The 27,452-nt window shown below is 50.7% G+C and overlaps 1 protein-coding gene across 1 annotated transcript in view; it reads right to left on the minus strand.

Annotated features, from left to right (window-relative positions):
- Positions 1–6,621: 6,621 nt before the first annotated feature.
- Positions 6,622–27,452, minus strand: part of STK38 (serine/threonine kinase 38) — a 74,478-nt gene continuing 53,647 nt past the window's right edge. Inside the window, exons 7-14 of the mRNA XM_038749540.1 lie at positions 24,435–24,589; positions 17,049–17,151; positions 16,117–16,178; positions 11,316–11,433; positions 11,074–11,197; positions 10,850–10,945; positions 9,302–9,396; positions 6,622–8,921 (exon numbers count right to left, since the gene is read on the minus strand). Of these exons, the coding sequence (XP_038605468.1) occupies positions 8,791–8,921; positions 9,302–9,396; positions 10,850–10,945; positions 11,074–11,197; positions 11,316–11,433; positions 16,117–16,178; positions 17,049–17,151; positions 24,435–24,589 (884 nt within the window). The 3' untranslated portion in view covers positions 6,622–8,790. The remainder of the gene's footprint in view (positions 8,922–9,301; positions 9,397–10,849; positions 10,946–11,073; positions 11,198–11,315; positions 11,434–16,116; positions 16,179–17,048; positions 17,152–24,434; positions 24,590–27,452) is intronic.

Below are 27,452 nucleotides of genomic sequence, written 5' to 3' on the forward strand. Positions count from 1 at the left end.
GGAGGCAGAGGTCGTGGGTTCAAATCCCAGCGGCTCCACCTGGCAGCTGTGTGGCTTTGGCCAAGCCACTTCTCTGGGCCTTCGAAAGAACTGAGAGCAGTTGTGAGACTGAAACGTTCCAGGCCAGTCCTCGGAGGGAGCTTAAATGGTTTTTTCTGAGCCTCACACAGATTGTTGAGCGGCCGGGGCGAGGGCAGGGCCTGCCGGCGGTCGGTCCCGTTCCTCTGACCCGGCCTTGGCTTGCTGCCGCTTGGACCTGGAGCCGGCTCTTCTTGGAACCAAATGTGGCTCTCGAGCCGGGGGAAGAGGGGAGACCGTTACAAACCACCGTCCAGGGCCTGGGGTTCAAGGGGGAGGCCCCCACTGGACTCCCCCCACCCCTACAATGGGAATGGTGGTCCAGTTCGACTGCAATTTGCAGCTGACTTGTCATCATCATCATCAATCGTATTTATTGAGCGCTTACTATGTGCAGAGCACTGTACTAAGCGCTTGGGAAGTACAAATTGTCGCCGTGAAGGGGTGAGGGGTGAGCCACAGGTAACCATCCCGGGGCCTTCCGTCAGGCCCGGTGCATCTCCAATAACCCCTCCCTCCCCCGCAGAAGGCTCTGACCCAGGGTCTCCCTCAGAAGCCCCCAGGGAGCAACTCCAAGTGGGGCCGGGCCCTTACTTGCTCCCACCACCCTCCCTGGGCCGTTCAGACCGGAGAGGTTTCGCTTGTTCCTGCCCAGGGAGGGGGACTTGAAGCAAGAGCATGCCTGAGGCACTCGGCTTGCAGCCCTCAATGCTCTCTCCTCACCCTTGCCAAATCTGGTCATCATCCTGTGGGAAGCTGGGTTGAGCACGATAGACTCAACCCCGGAATGGAGGAGGAGAAAGAAGCGTTGCTGTGGCTTGTGCCCCGTTGGATGCCACCCTGTCAACTCGCTGGGGCAGGGAGAGGGAAGGGTGAGAAAGGGAAGGAGGAGGGGACTGACCTCTCTTTGTGCTCCCTCAGGTTGCCATCCTCACCCTCCTGCCCTGGCAGCAACAGCTGTCGCTCTGGAGCAGGCAAGCGGCTCAGCAAAGACATCAAATGGGGCTCTGCCCAGCTTGGTGTAACAGTGGCCCATGGGGGCCCCGGGGCCTGTGTATTAATCCATCCCAGCCTCTGGGCAGCGGCTGTTGCGTGGAAGTGGGGTGGGGGAAGGTTGGATTTACAGCGAAGTAAGATGCGTTAATGTGGGTTCCAACGGTACGACTGGCTCGTTGTGCACCAACTTTGGACGCCCTAAATGCTCAGAGCTTTGATTTTCTTCGACTTTTGCACAGAAATGTTGCCAGCCCTCACACCAGCCCTTTACCCAGGGAGGGTAAAGCCCTTTACCCAGGGAGGGAGAACTGAAGCCTGAGAGCCAGTTGAGTTCAGTGAAAATCAGGGCAAAACCCTGCGAGGAGCGTTTTTCCCAACGTGTTCCCTGAAGAGACTGGAAATTCCACAAGGCCATAGACCCACCATCAGAGTTAGAGGCCCTACTACTCAATAGCTCTTCACTCCTCCCCCAATCCCACCATACAGCACACACACAGACACATACATACATTACATACATACATACATACATATATTCAGGTGCTTTTACCAGAAGGAAAAGGAAGGCGTTGGGGACCTCACCCAAAACACTCTTCACTCCTGCCCCCAAAGGTACCAAACCACCAAGTTTCCACCCGTAAATGACCCTGGAGGGTTCAGATGGTGGTACTTGTTGGCAGCCAGAGCATACATTCTCCCTGCAAGACTGAGAATGGGGTCTCCAGTCTGTGGCCCCCTTAGGATGCTGTACTGGCGAGATCCCTGCCCTCCCATGCCCAGTGAGCATTCCCACACGGACACACAGTCTCTCTCCCTCTGGCAGGTGAACTTCACCATCTGGAGTGTCTTCTTCCAATCCGAGGGAAGAGTCTATAGCTGGGCAGAGGGGAGGAATCGGGCACTTATCTCCCCCCCCTTTGTCACTAAGTAGCCAGCACACTCACCCAGAGGCCTCATTCTCATTTGCCGACTCTTCCACCAGTGACTCGTATTCACCGGGGTTTTAAGTCCCAGCGCTCCCACTATAGGCATGGAATTGGCTTGACCCATCTTCGGGGGCCTGTTACAGCCTTGAAAATGACTTGTTGCACTCACCTGGGACAGTAATGTGTTGCAGGTGCAGGGAGAGACCCCCGCCCAGTCACCTGTGCCATCCATTTCACCCCTGGATCCTCTCGGAAGACTTGAAGCTGTGCCATTACCGTCCTGCGTTAGACCAGAGGTACCAACCTGCCCAGTATTTGGTCCCCCTCAGTAGCCCCAGGAGGCTCAGGGAAGCCACACGTCGGCTGCCTCCCTAGTCATCTTGCCGAACGATCCGGGATAGACCAGCTATCACTCCCACCTTTTACCTCTCCATCTCTGCCTTACCCTGTAGTTTCGCCTCTACTCATCTTCGAGGCTGAACATTCAAACCCCAGAGCTGTTAAATTCCTGCTCTATGCTTCTGGGACATAGGGATGTTGGGGGACCGTCGGAATCCAAAACGGATATCTCTTTAACAAGGTGCTTCCTTTAGTGCCCTCCAGGGCCGGCTGCCATTGCAGAGATCTGCATTCTTTTTTTCAACCATCTGTGTTGGTGTATTGTAATATTTTTATGACTTTAAATTTGCTGCTGAAGTGTCCATAGTTCTCCCCCTCTTGAGGTGTAACAGGTCTACAGCTGCTTAAGATCAAGTACAGCGATGCCGTTAGCGAACTAGAGGGGTGGGTGGTTGTAAATACTCTGTTATCCTCATCTTGGCAGGTCAACATCTTCGTCTTTTTCCCAATTCGTCTTAATGTGGCTTAAGTGAAGTTTTCTTTCCAAGTGCCTCAGTCCTGTTGATGGAGCGAGGTGGAGAAGGGCTGGCTTCTTTTCAATAAAATATTTTGTTCGCATTGATTTTCCCAAGTAGCATTTTGAGAGATCAAGTATCATTTTTTTGCACCATTTTCCATCCACAGGAGCGTTTTGAAATGGAACTGAATGTTTCAAGCCCATTCAGCGTTTCAGGCACATTAGTCTGCTAGCTCGTTGTGGGCAGGATCGTGTCTACCTTACTCTAGTGTATTGTACTCCCCCAAAGCGCTTAGTATGGTGCTCTGCACACAGTAAGCAAGTGCTCAATAAATGCCACTGATGGATTGATTTGTGTTTCCCATGTGAACAGTATTTATTGAACTCCAAGAGAATGCTAGGCCCCATAAAGATGCATTCTCTAATAATAATAATAATAATGGCATTTATTAAGCGCTATGTGCAAAGCACTGTTCTAAGCGCTGGAGAGATTGCAAGGTGATGAGGTTGTCCCACGGGGGCCTCACAGTCTTAATCCCCATCTGTCTTAATCCCCATTTTACAGATGAGGTAACTGCGCCATTACCGTCCTGGGGCATCATCAATCATCATCAGTCGTATTTATTGAGCGCTTACTATGTGCAGAGCACTGTACTAAGCGCTTGGGAAGTACAAATTGGCAACACATAGAGACAGTCCCTACCCAACAGTGGGCTCACGGTCTAAAAGACAGAGGTCCCAACCTGCGGCAAGGGGAAGTTAAGTGACTTGCCCAAAGTCACAACAGCTGTCGCCGGAGATGGGATTTGAACCCATGACCTCTGGCTCCAAAGCCCGTGCTCTTTCCACTGAGCCACGCCGCTTCTCTACTAGAGGAATCTCCAGTCTAAGCTCATTGTGGGCAGGGAACGTGTCTAGCTCTGTTGTACTCTCCCAGGTGAAGTGAAACGAGTTGCCCAAGGCCACCCGGCAAAGGGCAGAGCAGGGATTAGAACCCAGCTCCTCTGACCCTAGGCCCGTGCTCTTCCCGCTAGGCCGTGCTGATTGGCATCCCTTGCCCAGACTTCATTGGCCTGGGCGTGCTTGGCTGTAAATCCCTCAGGAAAACTCACTCACCCCAAAGGAGCTACCGGCTCCTCCTTCCCACTTTTCCTTGACTTCTCCAGAGTCCTCCGCAGCCGGAGCTTCAACATCCCTTGCATACAAGTTAATCAGGATGGACACAGTCCCATATGGGGCTCCCAGTCTTAATCCCCATCTACAGATGAGGGAACTCAGACCCAGAGAAGTGAAGCGACTTGCCCAAGGTCACACAGCATGCAAGTGGCAGAGTCAGGATCAGCACTCGGGTCTTTCTGGCTTCCAGGCCTGTGCTCTCTCTCTCTCCATCTGGCCATGCTGCTTCTCTACTGTTTGCCGCTTAAGTGCTTAATGAGAAGCAGTGTGGCTCAGTAGCAAGAGCCAGAGGTTGTGGGTTCTAATCCCCGCTCTGCCACTTGTCAGCTGTGTGACTTTGGGCAAGTCATTTCACTGCTCTGGGCCTCAGTTACCTCATCTGGAAAACGGGGACTAAGACCGAGCCCACGTAGGACAACCCGGTAACCTTGCATCTACCCCGGCGCTTAAGATGGTGCTTGGCAGATGGTAAGTGCTTAACAAATACCATCATTATTATTATTTTTTAAAAAAAAAGCCTGGGGGTGGGCGGACGTTCACAGGAAGCAGTGCAGCCTAGTCATTTTGCCCACTGAGATGCACAAATGGCCCATTGAAGAGGCTGAACAACTGGGCAAGTGGTTTCCGTGGAAAAATAAGTGGTTGTTGCCCTTAGGGTGGCAGTGAGGGCAGCAGTCTCTAGCGCTAGGCACCGTACCCCGTCGTATCAGAGAGACCACCACTCTCCTGGCCCCCTCAAAATCCTCCTTGACTCCGGAGGGCTTCTCTAACGAGGCCCATGCTCTAACCATTAGGCCAGTCTGCTTTTGACCCAAAGCGAACCGGAGGCTAGGTGGACGCCCCCATCCCCATCAGGCTTGGGTGCCGTCTCATGTCCCATCTTCCCCTTCTCGAGCGAGCGCCTAGACAAGAAAGCAACTTGTACTTCCCAAGCACTTAGTACAGAGCTCTGCACACAGTAAGCGCTCGATAAATACGATTGAATGAATGAATGAATGAATGAAAGGAAGCAGTGTGGCTTAGTGGATAAAGCCTGGGAGCCAGAGGCCCCGGGTTCTAGGCGCAGCTCCACCACTTGCCCGCTGTGTGACCTTGGGCGAGTCGTTGCACTGTGCCTCAGTTTCTCCAGCTGAAAAAATGGGGATTCAATACCTGTTCTCCCACCTACCCAAAGTGAGACCCAAATGGGACAGGGACTGTGTCCAACTGATTACTGTTGGTATATTGTGCTCTCCCAAGTACAGCATTCTGCACACAGTGAACGCCCAATATATATGAGGGATTGATTGACCGGGTCGCAGCAAACCGGCACAGGCCGACGACTTGGGGAGAACAATCTGTAATTGAGCAGGCTGGGTGAAGGGTAGGCAGCGCACACAGTGAGCGCCGTGTCAGGTTCGAAAGTTAGTCCTCACCCTTTGGCAACTGATCCTGCTTCTCGGGGGCGAGACGTTGGCCCACTGAACCGGAGGATGCTCGGCTCACTTGACATTCACCCCTTCCCAACTCTTCCCTCCGGGGTCTGAGGCTTGAGGCATGAGCTCGAGAAGCAGCAAGGCATAGTGGAAACAGCCCGGGCTCTAATCCCAGCTCTGCCATTTGTCTGCTGTGTGACCTTGGGCAAATCACTTAAATTCTCTGTGCCCCAACTACCTCATCTGTAAAATGAGGTAAAAGGGACAATCTGATTGCCTGGTATCTACCTCAGTGCTTACATGGTAAGCACTTAACCAATACCATAATTATTATTATTATTAGCTCCCGATGGCCTCCTGTTGACTCCTCAAGGCCTCTTTGGCCCAATGTTTTTCATTCATTCAATCGCATTTATTGAGCGCTTACTGTGCGCAGAGCACTGTACTAAGCACTTGGGAAGTACAAGTTGGCAACATAGAGAGACGGTCCCTACCCAACAACAGGCTCAGAGTCTAGAAGAAAATAATGATGGTATTTGTTAAGCACTTACTAAGTGCAAACCACTGTTCTAAGCGCTGGGGTGGTTACAAAGCGATCAGGCTGTCCCACGGGGGGCTCACAGTTTTAATCCCCATTTTAAAGATGAGGTAACTGAGGCCCAGAGAAGTGACTTGACCAAAGTCACACAGCTGACAGTTGGCAGGGCCGGCATTTGAACCCATGACCTCTGACTCCAAAGCCGGGGCTCTTTCCATTGAGCCATGCTGCTTCTCACACCCCAGGGGGCCTCCGCTCCTGGAAAGGAAAACCCAGGACTATTCCCCCAGGCCAAATTTCAAGGGGAGAGGCCCTAAGCTCCCCAAAGGGATGGCTGACTCATTCCCCCGGCATTCCGGACTGGTCTGTCAGAGCTTTCCCAGGTACTAGCAGGGGCTTGTGTCTGCAGGGGTGGTGGTCTTCATGGGGGGCAGTTTCCCCGTTCCTGGGGAGACACGGGCCGGGACCCAAGCACAGAGCTACTGATTCTGAAGCCAGTCCCGCTCTGACCCTCGAGCTCGAACCGCAGGGCAGTGGCCCGTCCCCAAGACCTCCAGAACCCCCTGCCCCGGCTCCCAAGCAACCACCGCGTGGACCTTCCATGCCTTGCAAAGATACACCATGCAACCCTGGAGAACAGAGGCAAAGGGGCTTTTATTGTGCTATTTGAAAAAAACCACACCACCCTCTCCCGCCACTACACTACACAAGCCACGGCCCAAGTCTTCACAAAAGCGGCAACGACTGTGGGACGCCTCCCCCGGATTCTGCCCTTCTGCCGGCCAAAGGGCCTTTGGGAAAGAAGGGGGGCGACAGGCTGGAAGCACCGGGCAAGTGTGACTCCTGGACCAGAGGCCTTGGCGCGGGGTGGGAAGGGAAGATGGGGCTCCAGGGAGCTGTTCTGTTCGGGGCTGGATGGAGAAGTTGGTTACTGGATAGCCCCCACCCGCAACCGGTGGCCATGTACGGCCCACATTGTCTCTGGAGACAATTGTCACATCCCTCACGGAGGGATGGCCAGGCAGAAGAGCTCGCTCAGACTCCAAAGCACACAGCCCAGCCTTTCACTGCCCTTTCCACATCACTGATGCTGAAATCCTAACCATCTTAATTTCCCCTTCTTCAGCAGCAGTCGCCCCCTCCCAGGGTCCCTCTGTCCTCTTGGGGGGCATCCTTTTTCATCTGCACGACACCGCTCCCAGGAGAGCCATCAGAAGGGGGGGGATCCGTAGGGGGTCCCCACCGCTGCCCTCGCCCCTGAGGCACCGCAGTGCAGCAGACGACTTGGACACCCCGGTGGCCAGCGCCTGTTCCCCATCAGAGGTCCAACGACACCCGAGCGCTTAGTACTTTGTCCAAAGAATGGGCCTTAAAGCCAAGCAGGTGCACCTGCCCTTTCTCCTGACTTCCAACTCTCCCAGGGCTTTTCCTCTTTGCACCGGTTAGGCTGGTAGGCTGTTTCTTTTCTTAAAAAAAAAAATACCACCCTCCCTCCCCCTCCAAAAGAAGACCAGTCATTTTCAAAAGTCTCCAGCACAATGGAGCCTATTAGCCCTGTCTGCGCAGGAAGAATTACCAACTAGGTGCAAATAATGCTTTAAGAATTATCAAAAGTTTCCTTTTTAAAAAAATGAAGACGATGCCGACGAGGCGGGTTCGGGGAACCCTGGGCTGCTCCAACCCCCCGAGGCCTCTCGGGAGGTGACAGCGGTGGCCGGGGGGCCGGGACCGGAAGGCACTTGGTGCTGAGCTGGGGGGCTCGCGTGGAGGGCAGCCCCCCTCCCCGTTACGAAGGAACAACGCGTTGGCGCACACCCCCCGGGTTCCGGGGCCTGCGGCTCCTGCGTTTCGGAGAATCCCAACAGAATGGAGGCTGCCCCCAGGGAGGCGTCAGACAAGAAGCACAATTTCTGCCGAAGAGGCGAGGGCAGGTGGGCGTTTAGGAGGCCCCTGGGGTAACCTGGCTTCCTCCCCTTCCCTCGAATGGAGGCCAACGTAGGTGACGGAAGCCACCAGTCCTCCCCGGGGCCCTGAAGGTTAGGGGGTCCAGTGTCGGGCGGGGATGGGGGCACTGCTCCGGGCCAGCTCGCTGCCTGCCAGGAAGCTCTGGGCGCTCCGGTATGGGTAATGGTGTCCCCCACAGCGCACACCTTCCCGCGGCTGCTTGGGGGGTCCCGCTCGTCCCTACGACATCAACCCACCCAAGCAGCTTCGTTCGAGAAGAAAAGGAGAAGGGGTCTGAGGGGCCCGTCCCTAGTACCTTCAGTAAAGTGCACGCTGGGAGCAGGGGTGCCGGGGGGATGGAAGGAGGAGGGGAGCCGGGAAAAGCCTCCTGAGAGGGCCGGCGAGACGCAGGGCGGTGGGGAGAGGAGGCGGGAAAGCCGGAGCCTCAAGCTTCCATTATTGCTTCATCTCCTCGGGGGCCGGGCCGGACACGCCGCCCGCCTGGGGAGACCCGCCGGGTCCCTCCTTCCCTCGGACGCCGCGGGTGGACTTCGGAAAAAAGGAAGGGTTTTGGTATGTGGGGGCCGGGCACCCGCTGCGCTTCTTGAGGACCTCCAGTGGTCTCCCCCGCTGGCCGCGGCGGCGGCAGAAGGTCCGTTTCAGTATCACGCTGCTCAAAATCTGCGCTCGGGTCCGCATCCTGGGCCCCGCAGACCCGTTAGGAGCCCATAGCCCTAGTGAGAGGGTCTGGGATGGGGAGTGGGGGGGGGAGCCCCGAATCCATAGCCAGGGTCGAGCTCCGCCGCTCAGGGGAGCCGCACGGGGGGTACGGGGGACGGGGGCACAGACCCCAGGCTCACGCTACTTTCCTGCCTTCATGTAAGTCGGGATGGCCCCCCGGGCAGTGAGCCCCTCGAAGCGCTTGTACGTGTAGTTGATGAAGACCCAGTCTTTGTTTTTGTAGTCGGTCTCTGGGTGGTTGCTGGTGGCCACTGGAAGAGGATGAGAAGGGAGGGTGGGCTTCTCTCTCCCCATACCACCTGACGGATTTTGAGTGGGAAGCCTCCCCTCCAGCCCAGGGGGCTCCCACGCTCTGCCCTCCGGCGTCTCTGAACTTCCCGTCTCCCTCCTCAGCTCGGTCCCGACTTCCTTTTCAGGCCTCCCTTTCCTCCGAGCCTCAGGGCAGGCCGGGGAATCCCCTGCCCGGATCACCCCGGCCCGAGGCGGGAAAAGACCGTGTCCCGGGCCAGCTGGCCGATCGCCGGTACCGGGAAAAAACAGACTTGCCGAGGGCAGCGGAAGCCAACCTGCCGGCCCGGGACAGGCCCAACCCAAAAATGGGGGAAACCCAGGGAGGGAGAGCCGGCCTTACCTGTCGGCTTAAGTATATCAGATTCTGGAAATTCATCGAAGTTGGAGGTGTCATCGATGCTCTTGATCTCAATGGATATGGCAGCAGGTCGCTCTCTGCCAAGAACAGAAAATCTCCAGTGGCTACCAATCAATCTGCGCATCAGGCAGAAACTCCTCCCCCTGGGCTTCAAGGCTGTCCATCACTTCGCCCCCTCCTACCTCACCTCCCTCCTCTCCTTCTCCAGCCCAGCCCGCACCCTCTGCTCCTCCGCCGCTAATCTCCTCACCGTACCTCGTTCTCGCCTGTCCCGCCATCAACCCCCGGACCACGTCCTCCCCCGGGCCTGGAATGCCCTCCCTCTGCCCATCCGCCAAGCTAGCTCTCTTCCTCCCTTCAAGGCCCTACTGAGAGCTCACCTCCTCCAGGAGGCCTTCCCAGACTGAGCCCCTTCCTTCCTCTCCCCCTCATCTCCCTCTCCATCCCCCCCATCTTACCTCCTTCCCTTCCCCACAGCACCTGTATATATGTATATATGTTTGTACATATTTATTACTCTATTTTACTTGTACATATCTATTCTATTTATTTTATTTTGTTAGTATGTTTGGTTTTGTTCTCTGTCTCCCCCTTTTAGACTGTGAGCCCACTGTTGGGTAGGGACTGTCTCTATATATTGCCAATTTGTACTTCCCAAGCGCTTAGTACAGTGCTCTGCACATAGTAAGCGCTCAATAAATATGATTGATGATGAACAGATGGCCGGGGAGGGGAGGGGAAGCAGGGGGTGTCACAAAGCTCGGAGCTCACACGGATCAGTCAGCCGATCTCGTGCCGGCCCTTTCCCAGTGGCCCCTGGCTGACTGGGAAAAGGGCCCCGGGGGTGGGGGGCCTAGACAACGTCTACAGCGGGGAAGCCCCAGCTTTACTTCAGACTCACTGTGGGACCCTCGGGGCTGTTACTTAACAAGGCGTAGCGGACAGAACCCAGCCTGGGAGTCAGAAGGTCATGGGTTCTAATCCTGGCTCCGCCACGTGTCTGCTGGGTGACCCTGGGCAAGTCACTTCAATTCTCTGGGCCTCAGTTCCCTCATCTGGAAAATGGGGATTGACACTGTGAGCTCCACGTGGGACAGGGACTGTGTCCAACCTAATTTGCTTGTGTCCACTCCAGCACTTAATAGAGTGCTTGGCACATTACTTCTCTTTGCCCCAGTGACCTCATCTGTAAAATGGGAATGAAAACTGGGACAACCTGATGACCTGTATCTACCCCAGTGCTTAGAACAGTGCGTGGCACATAGTAAGTGCTTAACAAATACCATAATTATTAATTATTATTATAGTAGGCACTTAAATACCACAATTATTATTCTTATTACTATTAACCTCTCAGGGCCCGCTTCCCCAAACTACGGGTAATCCCTGCCTCTCCCCGCTTCCTGGAGGATTCAAGTTGTTCAGCAGGATCTCCCGGAGCTGTTCCCCTGCGATAAATGCGGGAGCACCACAGCCCCACGGTGCCTCCATCCCGCTCTTTTCTATCCCGCCCGGCCTCCCGTCGCTGACCTGATATGCTCCCAGTCGACGCCTTCGAAGAAAAGGTTGCTCTTGATCTCCTCTACTCCGGGGGCTCCGATCCGGTGTTCCCACTCACAGCAAAACCTGGGAAGGACAGAAGCCCCATCAGTGTAGTAGCCGCGGGAGGCGGAGGGGACGATCCCGTCTCTTCGAGAGCGAGCCGGGGACCGAAGTGGGTCACGGGAGCCCGGGCGGCGTCCTCCCGTCGTCACCTCAGAATGAGGTCCTTGGCTCTTTCCGAGATGGGCACCTCCGGAGGGAAGGTCAGAGTTTCTTTCCAGTTCATCACTTTCTTGTAGGTCTCTTGGGGGGTCTCGGAGCAGAAGGGCGGGTAACCTGGAATAGAGGGGGCCGGGATGGGCCTCGAGACCGAGGGCGGGACTCCCGCCACCCCGCGTACCCCCGTCTCCCCTTCGGGGCCGGCCACCTTCCCGTGGCTACCCGCGCCACGTACCGATGAGCATCTCGTACATGATGACCCCGAGGGACCACCAATCGCACAGCTTGTTGTAGCCCGTCTGCATGAAGACCTCGGGGGCGATGTAGTCCGGGGTGCCAACCGTGGAGAAGGCCTGGGATGGCAAGGAGGCGGGTCAACCTGGGCACGCTCGCCGGCCCGGCCCGCAAGCAGCTGGCACTGAATTTTGTACGTGTGTCTTGAGGGCTCTAGCTCTCTTCCTCCCTTCAAGGCCCTACTGAGAGCTCACCTCCTCCAGGAGGCCTTCCCACACTCAGCCCCCTCCTTCCCCTCCCCACAGCACCTGTATATATGTCTGTACGTATTTATTACTCTTTATTTATTTTATTTGTACGTATTTATTCTAATTATTTTATTTTGTTAATATGCTTTGTTCTCTGTCTCCCCCTCCTAGACTGTGAGCCCGCTGTTGGGTAGGGGCTGTCTCTATACGTTGCCAACTTGTACTTCCCAAGTGCTTAGTACAGTGCTCTGCACACAGTAAGCGCTCAATAAATATGACTGAATGAATGAATGAGGGCCATGAGGTGCCCTGGGGAGACCCGGTCACCCAAGCCCTGGCACTAGAGCCCCCAAACTGCCTACTGACAGCCTCCTCCCGATGCAGAAGACTGTTTGGAATGGGCAGATTTGTTTGTTTGTTTCATGGCATTTATTAAGCGCTTACTATGTGCAAAGCAATGTTCTAAGCGCTGGATGCCAGGGAAGAGGCAGGGAAGGGACCCTGGTCAGTGCCCACTAGCCACAATGGGCTTCTCTTACTTTATGCAGGAGAGCCTTGCCCGCTGGAGGCCCCTGCTTCCCTACTGTGATAGACTAACAATAGTATTTGTTAAGCGCCTATGTTCCAAGCACTGTTCTAGCGCTGGAGTAATAATAATAATAATGATGGCATTTATTAAATGCTTACTATGTGCCAAGCACTGTTCTAAGCACTGGGGAGGTTACAAGGTGGTCAGGCTGTTCCATGGGGAGCTCACAGTCTTAATCCCCATTTTACAGATGAGGTAACCGAGGCACAGAGAAGTCACACAGCTGACAATTGGTGGGGAACCAATGATCTCTGACTCCAAAGCCCATTCATTCATTCAGTCGCATTTATTGAGCGCTTACTGTGTGCACAGCACTGTACCAAGCACTTGGGAAGTACAAGTTGGCAACATATAGAGACGGTCCCTACCCAACAGTGGGCTCATGCTCTTTCCACTGAGCCATAATAATAACGATGGCATTTGTAAAGCGCTTACTATGTGCAAAGCACTGTTCTAAGCGCTGGGGGGGATACAAGATGATCAGGTTGTCCCACGGGGGGCTCACAGTCTTAATCCCCATTTTACAGATGAGGTGAGAGGCAGAGAGAAGTGAAGTGACTTGCCCAAAGTCACACAGCAGACAAGTGTGGCGGAGCTGGGATTAGAACCCCCGTCCTCTCACTCCCAAGCCCGGGATCTTGCCGCTAAACCACGCTGCTTCTCTAATCCCCCGAGCCTCCATTCATCATCATCATCATCAGTCGTATTTATTGAGCGCTTACTGTGTGCAGAACACTGTACTAAGCGCTTGGGAAGTACAAGTTGGCAACATATAGAGACAGTCCCTACCCAGCAGTGGGCTCACAAATGGACACAAGGAGCCCCATGGGAGAGGCGGGGTTCACTCAAGCCACACTGACAATTCCACTGTGGCCATGGGCTCGATTCTGAAATAATAATAATAATAATAATAATGATAATAATAATAATAGCAATAGTAATAATAATAATGGTACTTGTTAAGTGCTTACGCCCTGTTCTAAGCAATGGGGTAGAAACATGGTAATCAGGTTGGACACAGTCCCTGTCCCACATGGGGCTCACGGTCTTAATCGCCATTTTACAGATGAGGAAACTGAGGCCCAGAGAAGTGAAGTGACTTGCCCAAGGTCACCCAGCAGACAGGTGGCAGAGCAGGGACTGGAACCCTTGTCCTCTGGTGCCTGTGTTCTTTCCAAAAGACCATGCTGCATCCCTATAGCCCGGGCTACCAACAGCTAGTCCAGCTTGGGAAAAACCACGACTCTTAGTAATTATTATTATTACAATAATAACAGTGGTATTTTTAAGGGCTTTCTTTGGGCTAAGCACTGGAATTAATGCAATCAGATTGAATGCAGTCCCTGTCTCACATAGGGCCCACAAGCTTGGAGGGATGGCCCCCATTTTACTTTGACTTTGCCCAAGGTAAGCGCTTAATAAATGCTATCATTATTATTTGTATTATTTCACAGATTAGGAAAACAAGGCAAAGAGAAATGAAGTGACCTGCCCGAGATCACACAGCAGGTAAGAGACTCTATCCACCAAACCCACGTAGGGCATCAAAACGCCTTGGCACTGGCCCCCAAGTCTGGGTGGGTCAGAACCCCACTTTCATCATCATCATCATCATCATCAGTCGTATTTATTGAGCGCTTACTGTGTGCAGAGCACTGTACTAAGCGCTTGGGAAGTACAAATTGGCAACAGATAGAGACAGTCCCTACCCAACAGTGGGCTCACAGTCTAAAAGGGGGAGACAGAGAACAAAACCAAACATACTAACAAAATAAAATAAATAGAATAGATATGTACAAGTAAAATAGAGTAATAAATATGTACAAACATCTATACAGGTGCTGTGGGGAAGGGAAGGAGGTAAGATGGGGGGGATGGAGAGGGGGACAAGGGGGAGCTCATCAGCTTCCTGATACTACCCCGACCTATTTACGGGCATGGATCATCATCATCAATCGTATTTATTGAGCGCTTACTATGTGCAGAGCACTGTACTAAGCGCTTGGGAAGTACAAATTGGCAACATATAGAGACAGTCCCTACCCAACAGTGGGCTCACGATTAGCAGTCTCCAGAGGCAACTATACCCTGCAAATGTCTAACTCCAGACGCATTTAGATTCCAAAAGGCCGCCGGCCACTTAAAGGCGAATGTGAACTGAGAAAACGAGAACAGGGACTTCGAAGGGCGTCCCCTGCTACCAGACCGGTAATCTGACTAATGGAATCCGATGGAAGCTTTAAAATTTGCTAATATCCAAACCCAGTACAGAGACGTCCCCATTATGAGTGTTTATGCATTCAGGGCAAGATTGACCCAGTTGGGGACAAATAACTGTGCTGTGCATAAATAAATACACGTATCGCCAACAGATCACAGCAGCGTGGCTTAGTGGAAAGAGCCCGGGCTTTGGAGTCGGAGTTCACGGGTTCAAATCCCTGCTCTGCCGATTGTTAGCTGTGTGACTTTGGGCAAGTCACTTAACTTCTCTGGGCCTCAGTTACCTCATCTGTAAAATGGGGATTAAGACTGTGGGCCCCACTTGGGACAACCTGATCACCTTGTATCCTCCCCAGCGCTTAGAACAGTGCTCTGCACATAGTAAGCACTTAACAAATGCCATCATCATCATCATCATCCTGGGTTCTAATCCTGGCTCCACGACGTGCCTGCTCTGAGGCCTCGGACAAGTCACTTCACTTCTCTATACCTCAGTTCCCTCATCTGCAAAATGGGGGTGCAATACCTGTTCTCCCTCTTACTACGGGCCTCGCGTGGGACCTGATTATCTTGCATCTACCCCAGTTCTTCGTGCAGCGTTTGGCACGTAGGAAGCACTTTAACAGATACCGCAATTATTATCATCACCACATTTAGGGCACATCGGGCAGACGACTGCACACACAAACACACACACACACGCATATTTAGAACTCTTATTAGACGTTCACAAATACCAGATCACACACATTAGGCAGAAAAAAGTGCACACACACACACACACACAAAGGCAAAGACACACAAATACATATACATACTAGACACACAAATACACATACATACATTCTAGACTCTGAGCCCGCCTTCTAGACTGTGAGCCCGCTGTTGGGCAGGGACTGTCTCTAGGTGTTGCCGACTTGTACTTCCCAAGCGCTTAGTACAGTGCTCTGCACACAGTAAGCGCTCAATAAATACCACTGATTGATTGATTGGTACACACAGATACACAAACAGGCCCCCACACTTAAAGGCACAGGCACACAAAAAGGCAAACAGACTCAGAAAGGCACACACGAATGCACACACATACCAACACACAACCCCACACACACCCCCTTCACCCTGCCCCCCGACCAAACACTCCAGGTGCAGCCGCAGGAGGTTCGGACCGGCATCTGTGACCCTGATGGGCGCGAGTCCCCAAAGAGGCGGCCGTCAGGAGCCCCATAATGATCCGGCCGGCTCTGACTTCATCATCATCATCATCAATCGTATTTATTGAGCGCTTACTATGTGCAGAGCACTGTACTAAGCGCTTGGGAAGTACAAATTGGCAACATATAGAGACAGTCCCTACCCAACAGTGGGCTCACAGTCTAAAAGGGGGAGACAGAGAACAAAACCAAACATACTAACAAAATAAAATAAATAGAATAGATATGTACAAATAAAATAAATAAATAAATAAATAGAGTAATAAATATGTACAAACATATATACATATATACAGGTGCTGTGGGGAAGGGAAGGAGGTAAGATGGGGGGGATGGAGAGGGGGACGAGGGGGAGAGGAAGGAAGGGGCTCAGTCTGGGAAGGCCTCCTGGAGGAGGTGAGCTCTCAGCAGGGCCTTGAAGGGAGGAAGAGAGCTAGCTTGGCGGATGGGCAGAGGGAGGGCATTCCAGGCCCGGGGGAGGACGTGGGCCGGGGGTCGATGGCGGGACAGGCGAGCACAGAGGCTACTCACTAGCTGGCGGCGGTTTCTTTTCCACGTCTCCGCCTTCCTTTTGGAATTCATGTTCTGGAAAGCTAAGTGGAAGGGAAAAGTGGGGTTGGGGGAGAAGACGGGCACCGATCAGCCAGAGGCAGCCTTTTCCACACCCCCCGGCTCTCTCTCCCCACTTCTACGACACAAACGGGTCAGCCCCCAAGGTTCGGCTGCCCTGGGAGTGCCTTTCCTGTGTGCCTTTTCTATCAATCAGTCAGTTAATCGTATTTATTGAGCGCTTACTGTGTGCAGAGCACTGTACTACGCGCTTGGGAAGTCCAAGTTGGCAACATCTAGAGACAGTCCCTACCCAGCAGTGGGCTCACAGTCTGAAAGGGGGAGACAGAGAACAAAACCGAACATACTAACAAAATAAAATAAATAGAATAGCTATGTACAAGTAAAATAAATGAGTAATAAATATGTACAAATATATATACATGTGCTGTGGGGAAGGGAAGGGGGGATGGAGGGGGGGATGAGGGGGAGAGGAAGGAGGGGGCTCAGTCTGAGAAGGCCTTCTGGAGGAGGTGAGCTCTCTAGACTGTGAGCCCACTGTTGGGTAGGGACCGTCTCTATATGTTGCCAACTTGTACTTCCCAAGTGCTTAGTACAGTGCTCCGCACACAGTAAGCGCTCAATAAATACAATTGATTGATTGATTGATTGATTTCCTCCTGCTATTCCCAGATCCCTTGAGGCAGTGGTGATGGGAAGGCCCACCAAGGCGGGACGGGGGGCGGGGAACCACCCACCGGGCCAACGAGCTGGGATGGGGCCTTTCAGAACTGCCGCCCCTGGGCAGAGGGGCTCTTGCCCTCACCGGCCACCCCTGCTCAAACCCCAATTTTCACCATCAGCCGGCTATTAGTTGGACAGCCCTTGGGTTGGGGAAGATGCCTGCAGCTTACTGAAGTCACTGGGAAGGCTGTGGTTTAGGTTCCTATAAAATTCAGTCCTATGCGCCTTCTTCAGGCCCGTGCAGAGGCCGAAGTCGGACAGCTTCACGTGGCCCTGTGTGGGAAGAGAACGGAAAATGTGAGGAGAGAGAGGGACTGGACTGAAGAGCAGAGGATGTCCCACCCCACGGCTCCTGCCTGGCTCTGCCCCGCCATCCACCCCGCCCCTGGGGAAATCCTGGGCCACAATAATAATAATGACGGCATTTATTAAGCGCTTACTATGTGCAAAGCACTGTTCTAAGCGCTGGGGAGGATACAAGGTGATCAGGTTGTCCCACGGGGGGCTCACAGTCTTAATCCCCACTTCACAGATGTCATAACTGAGGCCCAGAGAAGTGAAGTGACTTGCCCAAAGTCACACAGCTGACAGTTGGCGGAGTCGGGGTTTGAACCCATGACCTCTGACGCCACAGTCCATAGCCTGTGCTCTTTCCACTGAGCCAAAGTGGCACCCTGCCCACCAGCTGGACCTTGCCACTCTGATCCTCTTGGATACGTGACCCAAGAGCCAGGAATCTGGGCAAAGAAATCACTTGGGATTGTAGAGAAGCGGTGTGGCCTAATGGATAGAGCACGGGCCCGGGAATCAGAAGGACCTGGGCTCTAATCCTGGCTCCGCCACTTCATTCATTCATTCAATCGCATTTATTGAGCACTTACTGTGTGCAGAGCACTGCACTAAGCGCTTAGGAAGTACAAGTCGGCAACATATAGAGACGGTCCCTACCCAACAACGGGCTCACAGTCTAGAAGGGGGGAGCCAGACAACAAAACAAGTAGACAGGCGTCAATAGCATCAAAATTGATAAATAGAATTATATATACACACCATCAATAAAATAAATAAAATAATAAATATGTACATAAGACAAGTTACTTCACTTCTCCAGGTCTGTTACCTCATCTGTAAAATGGAGATGGAGACTGTGAGCCCCATGTGTCCAACCTGATTAGCTTTTATCTACCCCAGAGTTTAGAACAAGGCTTGACACATAGTAAACACTTAACCCATCCCATCATTGTGATTAACTCCTACCTCACCTCCCTTCTGTCCTTCTCCAGCCCAGCCCGCACCCTCCGCTCCTCCGCCGCTAATCTCCTCACCGTCCCTCGTTCTCTCCTGTCCCGCCATCGACCCCCAGCCCCCGTCCTCCCCCTGGCCTGGAATGCCCCCAATCCCTCTGCCCATCCGCCAAGCTAGCTCTCTTCCTCCCTTCAAAGCCCTACTGAGAGCTCACCTCCTCCAGGAGGCCTTCCCAGTCTGAGCCCCCTTTTTCCTCTCCTCCTCCCTATCCCCCCAGCCCTACCTCCTTCCCCTCCCCACAGCACCTGTATATATATCTGTACAGATTTATTACTCTATTTTACTTGCACATATTTACTATTTATTTTGTTAATGATGTGCACCTGTATATATATATATATGTTTGTACATATTTATTACTCTATTTGTACATATTCATTCCATTTATTTTATTTTGTTAATATGTTTCGTTTTGTTCTCTGTCTCCCTCTTCTAGATTGTGAGCCTGCTGTTGGGTAGGGACCGTCTGTATATGTTGCCAACGTGTACTTCCCAAGCGCTTAATACAGTGCTCTGCACACAGTAAGCTCTCAAATACGATTGAATGAATGAATATAGCTTTAATTCTATTTGTTCTGATGACTTTGACACCTATCTCCACATTTTGTCTTGTTGTCTGTTTCCCCCTTCTAGACTATGAGCCCGTTGTTGGGTAGGGACCGTCTCTATATGTTGCCGACTTGTACTTCCCAAGCGCTTAATACAGTGCTCTGCACACAGTAAGCGCTCAATACGATTGAATAAATGAATATAGCTTTAATTCTATCTGTTCTGATGATTCTGACACCTACCTCCACGTTTTGTTTTGTTGCCTGTCTCCCCCTTCTAAACTATGAGCCCGTTGTTGGGTAGGGACCGTCTCTATATGTTGCCGACTTGTACTTCCCAAGTGCTTAGTCCAGTGCTCTGCACACAGAAAGCGCTCAATAAATATGACTGAATGAATGAATATAGCTTTAATTCTATTTGTTCTGATGATTTTGACACCTATCTCCACGTTTTGTTTTGTTGTCTGTCTCCCCCTTCTAGACTATGAGCCCGTTGTTGGGTAGGGACCATCTCTATATGTTGCCGACTTGTACTTCCCAAGCGCTTAGTACAGTGCTCTGCACACATTAAGCACTCAATAAATACGATCGAATGAATGAATGAATGAATGATGATTACTATTATTAGGAGTAGGAGGGTCGGGGAGAGAGAGCGGGGGGAAAAACCAACTGTCAGGGTTACCCAGTCACCCTGCCCCACCTGAAACGTCTCCAGAAAAACCAGCCGGACACGAAGCCAACAAGGGTGGTGCTGAACTACATTCCATAACCAATAAATCCACCGGGTGCCTGACGCCTTCTTCTGCTCACTACTTTGTTCTACAAGGCTGGAAGGGTGCATCTGGAACCTTCCTGGTGGATGAGGATCGGTTGGCCAAACAACCCCCTTGCTCCCTTAAGGCTGTGGGGAAAAGCCGAGACGGTCCCAAGAGCAGCCAGCAAAGAAAATCTTTCTGAGCAGGCTCCGAGCGGCTCGAAACCCAATCAATCAATCATATTGAGCGCTTACTGTGTGCAGAGCACTGTACTAAGCGCTTGGGAAGTACAAGTTGGCAACATATAGAGACAGTCATCATCATCATCAATCGTATTTATTGAGCGCTTACTGTGTGCAGAGCACTGTACTAAGTGCTTGGGAAGTACAAGTTGGCAACATATAGAGACAGTCCCCACCCAACAGTGGGCTCACAGTCTAGAAGGGGGAGACAGAGAACAAAACCAAACATATTAGCAAAATAAAATAAACAGAATAGATATGTACAAGTAAAATAAATAGAGTAATAAATATGTACAAACATATATACATATATACAGGTGCTGTGGGGAAGGGAAGGAGGTAAGACGGGGGGATGGAGGGGGGATGAGGGGGAGAGGAAGGAGGGGGCTGAGTGTGGGAAGGCCTCCTGGAGGAGGTGAGCTCTCAGTAGGGCCTTGAAGGGAGGAAGAGAGCTAGCTTGGCGGATGTTGGTCTCACCACCTCTCTCTCTTCCTCTAGACTCTAAGCTCACTGTTAGCAGGGAATGTGCCTGTTAACTCGGTTGCACCGTACTCTCCCAAGCTCACTGGGCTCTGCACTTAGTAAGTGCTCAATAAATAGGGTTCTGCACATAGTAAAGTGCTCAATAAATACTACTGACTGATTGATTTCTGTAGCCTGGCAACTCTCGGGCCATCCAAGGGCAGGAATGTCCTCCAAGAGACCTTCCCAGACTGAGCCCCTTCCTTCCTCTCTCTCTCGTCCCCCTCTCCATCCCCCCATCTTACCTCCTTCCCTTCCCCACAGCACCTGTATATATGTATATATGGTTGTACATATTTATTACTCTATTTATTCATTTATTTTACTTGTACATATCTATTCTATTTATTTTATTTTGTTAGTATGTTTAGTTTTGTTCTCTGTCTCCCCCTTTTAGACTGTGAGCCCACTGTCGGGTAGGGACTGTCTCTATATGTTGCCAACTTGTACTTCCCAAGCGCTTAGTACAGTGCTCTGCACACAGTAAGTGCTCAATAAATACGATTGATTGATTGATTGATTGAATGGGCAGACAGGCCACAAGTCTGTCAGGAGCTTAACTGTCCTCCCCAATTCTAGCTTCATTAAAGCTGTTAAACTGAAAACCGCTGGAGTTTCATGCTACCTCTGTGACTCGGGACCCCTGATTCATTCATTCAATCGTATTTACTGAGAACTTACTGTGTGCAGAGCACTGTACTAACAGCGTGGGAGAGCACAATATAACAAGAGACACAGTCTTGCCCACAATGAGCTTATGGTCTAGAGGGGGAGGCAGACATTAATATAGATTGATTGATCAAATAAATAAATAAATAAATAAATGGATAGATAGATAAACGACTACAAAAATAAATAAATAAATAAATGAATGAATGAATGAATGAATAAATAATAAATAAATAAATATAAATAAATATAATGAACAAATAATAAATAAAATAAAATAAATAAATAAAATAACCAACCAACCAACCAGTTTATGCAGGCTTCCTGGAGGATGGGTGATTTCACAAGGGCTTTGAAAACATCCCTGCTTATCTCTGGGTCAGACAGCCTGCATCCCCAGAGCACTTATGCACACATCCTATATCCTGCCACTTCATCTATCTGTAATTTAACATTCATTCCTTCAATCGTATTTATTGAGCGCTTACTGTGTGCAGAGCACTGTACTAAGCGCTTGGGAAGTACAAGTTGGCAACATATAGAGACGGTCCCTACCCAACAACGGGCTCACAGTCTAGAAGCGGGAGACATCCCCCACCAGACCTGAAAGTCTAGAAACTAGGAAGTCTAGAAAGTCGAGACTTGAAACTCCTTGAAAGCAGGGTGAGTGTCTACCAACTCTATGGTACTGAACTCTCCTGAGTGCTTAGTACAGTGTTCTGCACACAGTAAGCACTCACTAAATACCACTGGTGGAATGACTGATCTCTCCAATTTCTGGTCTCCCAGACCCAAGAGGAGCTTCAGGCAGGAACAGCCGCTGTGATCCCCACCTGAGGGAAGAGATGTGCTGGAGCCTAAGGCCAGACCCCCCCGGGACAGCTAGCTGCTCGTCAGAAGAACCTGGGTTCTAATCCTGGCTCTGACACCTATCTGCTGTGTGACCTTGGGCAAGACTCTTCACTTTTCTGGGCCCCTTTTTCTGGGCCCCCTTTTAGACTGTGAGCCCACTGTTGGGTAGGGACTGTCTCTATACGTTGCCAATGTGTACTTCCCAAGCGCTCAGTACAGTGCTCTGCACATAGTAAGCACTCAATAAATACGATTGATGATGATGATGATGATGATGATGGGCCTCAGTTACCTCATCTGTTAAATGGGGATTGAGACTGGGAGTCCCATGTGGGACAGGGACTGTGTCCAACCAGATTAGCTTGCATGTGGCTCAGTGGAAAGGAGCCCGGGCTTTGGAGTCAGAGGTCATGGGTTCAAATCCCAGCTCCGCCAACTGTCAGCTGTGTGACTTTGGGCAAGTCACTTCACTTCTCTGGGCCTCAGTTACCCCATCTGTAAAATGGGGATTAAGACTGTGAGCCCCCTGTGGGGCAACCTGATCACCTTGTATCCTCCCCAGTGTTTAGAACAGTGCTTTGCACATAGTAAGCGCTTAATAAATGCCATCATTATTATTACATTATTATTACCTACTCCAGTGCTTAGAATAGTGCCTGACCCATAATAAGCACTTAAATATCATCATTATTATTATTATTATTGAGAGCTTTCAAGCAGGACTGAGTGCTCCTCCTGCCCCCGCCCCATCCGATCAGTCAGTCGTATTTATTGAGCATTATCCTGTGTACCGAGCACTATACTAGGCACTTGGGAGAGTACAGTATAACAGTAAACGGACACAATCCCTGCCCACAACAAGGTTACGGACTAGAGGAGGGGGGGTCAATCAGTTTTGACCCATTTGCTCTTTGAACCCTACCTGCCATTCTCAAACCCAACCCTGTCCACCACCACCACACTCAAAATACACGGTTGGGCACCGACGTGTGGAAGCCGCAAAATCAAAGCAGAAGAAACCCAGAATAGGGGGAGAGGAGAACCAAATCGGGTGCCGTGTGCTCTGGGCCCCGAATCAACCAACCAGCCAACTTCCTCTCTTCTGGAAATGAGAGGAACCCGGCTGTCCTTCCAGCTGCTTCTCAACTTCTCCCGCGGCATGATCCCTTGCCGGGTTCTAACACAGAGTACATTTGGCTGGCTGCTCGTTAGCGGTGAGAACATCTTCCTTTGATGATTTCCAGATCATCATCATCAATCGTATTTATTGAGCGCTTACTGTGTGCAGAGCAGATGAACCTGCTAGGTTACTTCTGCCCAAGGTCAGCCAGGTTCCTACTGCCCTGGCACGTTTTCCCCATCAACCACCACCTCCAAACTTCTTGGGACCGGAGGGTCTCCGGCAAGAGGAGGGAAAAACCCCAGGCCCATCCGTCATGTGCCCATCTTAATTCCTATAAGACAAACGGCCAGGACCCTAATTCCTACCTGTGTAGTCTCTCCCTTAGCTAGTATAGTGCTCTGCAAACAGTAGGCACTGAATAAATCATCATCAATGGTATTTATTGTCTCTATTGCTGAATTGTACTTTCCAAGCACTTAGTACAGCGTTCGGCATACAGTAAGAGCTCAATAAATACGATTAAATGAATAAATGAAATGAATGAAATTGAGCGCTTTCTATGGGCAGACCACTGTACTAAGCACTTGGGAGAGTGTAATACTGTTGTATTACAGTTGGTAATACAACAATTAATTGTTGTAATACAATTGTATTAATAATTATTATTAATAATTAATAATTAATTGTTGGTAATACAAGAGTTGGTGAAAATGTCTTTTGTTCCCCACTCCACGTTACTCGCCCCTGCTTCAAAGCCTTAATGAAGGCACATCTCCTCCAAGAGGCCTCCTCTAAGCCCTTCTTTCCTCTTCTTCCATTCCCTTCTTTACTTGCTCCCTTTATTCATCCCCCTTCCCAGCCCCAGAGCACTTATCATCGTCAATCGTATTTATTGAGCGCTATGTGCAGAGCACTGTACTAAGCGCTTGGGAAGTACAAATTGGCAGCATATAGAGATAGTCCCTACCCAACAGTGGGCTCACAGTCTAAAAGACTTATGTACCACTTGTCTCCTATGTGACCTTGGGCCAGCCACTTAATTTCTCTGTGCCTCAGTTACCTCACCTGCAAAACGGGGATTAAGACTGTGAGTCCCAAGTGGGACAACCTGATTCCGTTCAATCGTATTTATTGAGTGCTTACTGTGGGACAACCTGATTACGTTCAGTCAATCATATTTATTGAGTGCTTACCGTGTGCCGAGCACTGTACTAAGCGCTTAGCACTGTATCTACCCCAGTGCTTAGAACAGTGCTTGGCACATAGTAAGCGCTTAACAAACTCCATAATTATTACTGCTATTAAATCTGTAATTTATGTAATTTATATTAATGTCTGTCTCCCTCTCTAGACTAAGTTTGTGTGGGCAGGGAATATGCCTGTTTGTTTTGTACTCTCCCAAGCGCTTAGTACAGTGCTCTGCACAGAATGAGCACTCAATAAACACGACTGGCTTGCCCACAGTGAGCTTCCAGCCTAGAATACATACTACTACCACTCCAGAACCACCTAAGGTCCCAGTGGGTGACTGCAGATATACCTTGCTGTCCAAGAGCAGGTTATCTGGCTTGATGTCTCGGTGGATAAACCCAAGCTGATGAATCGAGTCGATAGCTAACACCGTCTCCGCTATATAAAACTGGGTCTCCTCTTCTGTCAGGGTGTCTTTCTTCATCAATAAAGTCATCATGTCACCTGGAGAGAAAAAAGAACAAAAAGAGCCACCCCCGAAACCAAATGAATAAGATGTTGGGGCCTGGGCTCCCCCCAACCCCATCTCTTCTTCCTCACTGCAGACTCACGGAGGTCCCAGAATGGCCAGCTGGATTTTGGGGTGCCAAACATTTGTTCTCACTGCCATTCTTTAGGGAGATTGGTAGGTGGCATTCAAGTTAAACCAAAATCCACAGCCACAAAATGAAAGCGATTTTTGTGGCCCTGCCCGCTCAGCTGGGGTCTGATTTCAGCCTAAGGGAGGACTCATCCCACAGCCCGGGTTAAAAAAAAGAGGGGCTTTCAAATGCGCTCCACTCAGGATATTACAGAAAGGCTACTTTGCCAATGGGTGAATGACTTTTGATTTTTTAGAGAAACTCTTTCCAGTTCCCTTTGTTCCCATTGCAACATCACCACACCATCCAATGAACTTGACTCATGCAGAGAAGTGTTAGTCAGCACAAAATTAGAAACGAGCAATAACAAACTCCACATGGAAATAACAAAATAACTCTGCTTCTACAAGCACACGGGATAACCCATCCCCAGCTCCTCTCCAGCTGCATGGTTTTTTTTTTTTTAATTTCATAAAAGATCCTTTTACGCTGTGTACCATTGTACTGCAGGTAACAATTTCAGCACAATGTTAATATTCTAGAATAGCCAAGCGGTATCATCCTTAACCTTCTGAGAAGGAAATGTCTGGTTATTTCTGTTTTATCCCAACAACATGGAAGATTCAAGCAGGACTCTGGGTTCAGAACCAGTAGTTAATCAGTAGCAGGTTACACAAATATAACTGTAATACGGCACTTAAATGAGAAAAGCGAGAGACACAGAGAGAGAAAGCGAGAAAGAGAGAGTAAGCGAGTGAGCGAGAGAGTGATGGAGATACAAACAAATCCTGGATCTGATCGATCATGGTGTCATGGGTGTTCTCAATCAATCGTATTTATTGAGCGCTTACTGTGTGCAGAGCATCATCAATCATCAATCGTATTTACTGAGCGCTTACTGTGTGCAGAGCACTGTACTAAGCGCTTGGGAAGTACAAGTGTTCTGCATTGACTACTCCCCTAAGTAAGCTCGTTGTGGGCACAGAATGTGTCTGTTGTAATGTCGTCTCCCAGGCACTTAATACTGTGCTCTGCACATAGTAAGTGCTCAGTAAATACGATCGACTGACTATAATATTTCTATACATATCTCACCCATTAGAATGTAATAATAATAATAACGATGATGATGGTATTTGTGAAGCGCTTACAATGTGTCAAGCACTATCCTGAGTGCTGGGGTACATACAAGCTAATCAGGTTGGTCACAGTCTCTATCCCACATTGGGCTCACAGTCTTAATCCCCATTTGACTGATGAGGTAACTGAGGGACAGAGAAGTGAAGCGATTTGCCCAAGGCCACACAGCAGACAAGTGGTGGCACCGGGATTAGAACAGGGGTCCTTCTGAATCCCAGGCCCGTGCTCTGTCTACTAGGATCCACTCGGCCATGCTGTTCCCTAATGTAAACCCCTCATGGGCAGGAAATGTGTCGTTTCCTTATTCTGAACGCCTCAAGTGCTTAGAGGGCACCGCACGATGTAGGAGCCAAATTAATCACCACTATCATGCTTACAATTATTGTCTTTTATACTTAAGGGAACAACAGCCGTCTTCATCCACCAGGAGACTCTTCCTTTTTTAAATTACTATACTAAAACTATATTTTATATAATATATAATATTAATAATACTAATAATTCTGCTATTTGTTAAGCACTTACAATGTGCCTGTCTATATGTGTTGCCAACTTGTACTTCCCAAGCGCTTAGTACAGTGCTCTGCACACAGTAAGCGCTCAATGAATACGATTGATGACGATGTGCCAGGCACTGTACTAAACGCTGGGGTGGATACAAGCAAGTTGGGTTGGACACAGTCCCCTGCCCCACGAGGGGCTTGTAGTCTTAATCCCCAATTTACAAAGGAGGGCACTGAGGTCCAGAGAAATGAAGCGGCTTGCCCACGGTCACACAGCAGACAAGGGGCGGAGCCGGGATTAGAAGCCATGATCTTCGGGCTCCGAGGCCCGTGCTCTCTCCACTGGGACCGTCTCTATATGTTGCCGACTTGTACTTCCCAAGCGCTTAGTCCAGTGCTCTGCACACAGTTGGCGCTCAATAAATACGACTGAATGAATGAATGACGGGAGGATTGGAAACATGTCCATCACCAGGGAGCTCCTTATGTGCCCGGTAGGTAAGTGGGGGGCTCCGCTCCCCCGCACCGTTCATGTCGGGGCAGTGCGGTTATCACAAGCCAAGGGAGGCAACGGGGGTCTGTCTCACTCGCTGGTCAGAAAGTTGAAATCAGGGCCCCTCAGGGGAGGGGAATGCAACCGAGGGCAGTGTGGCTAAGTGGAAAGAGCATGGGCCGGCCTGAGAATCAGAGGTCCTGGGTTCTAATCCTGGCTCCGCCTCTTCCCTGCTGGGTGACCTTGGGCAAGGTCCTTCACTGCTCTGGGCCTCCGTTCCCTCATCTGCAAAACGGGGATTCAATCCCTGTTCTCCCTCCTGCTTCGACTGTGAGTCCCATGTGGGACCTGATTATCTTGTATCTGCCCCAGTGCTTAGTATTGTGCTTGGCACACAGTAAGCACTTAAATATGACAGTTATTATCATTATTATTGTTATTATTAAAGGCACAGCTCCAGCATGTGATGCTGGGAGGTGGGTGGGCAGCGAGACAGACAATACAATAAATTGCAGATACGGACGTAAGTGCTGTGGGGGTGCGGTGAATAAAGGGGATAGATCGGAGTGCAAGGGCGTTGGTTTAGTGGA

The sequence above is a fragment of the Tachyglossus aculeatus genome, chromosome 7 (assembly GCF_015852505.1).
Source record: "Tachyglossus aculeatus isolate mTacAcu1 chromosome 7, mTacAcu1.pri, whole genome shotgun sequence".
Classification (NCBI taxonomy): domain Eukaryota; kingdom Metazoa; phylum Chordata; class Mammalia; order Monotremata; family Tachyglossidae; genus Tachyglossus; species Tachyglossus aculeatus.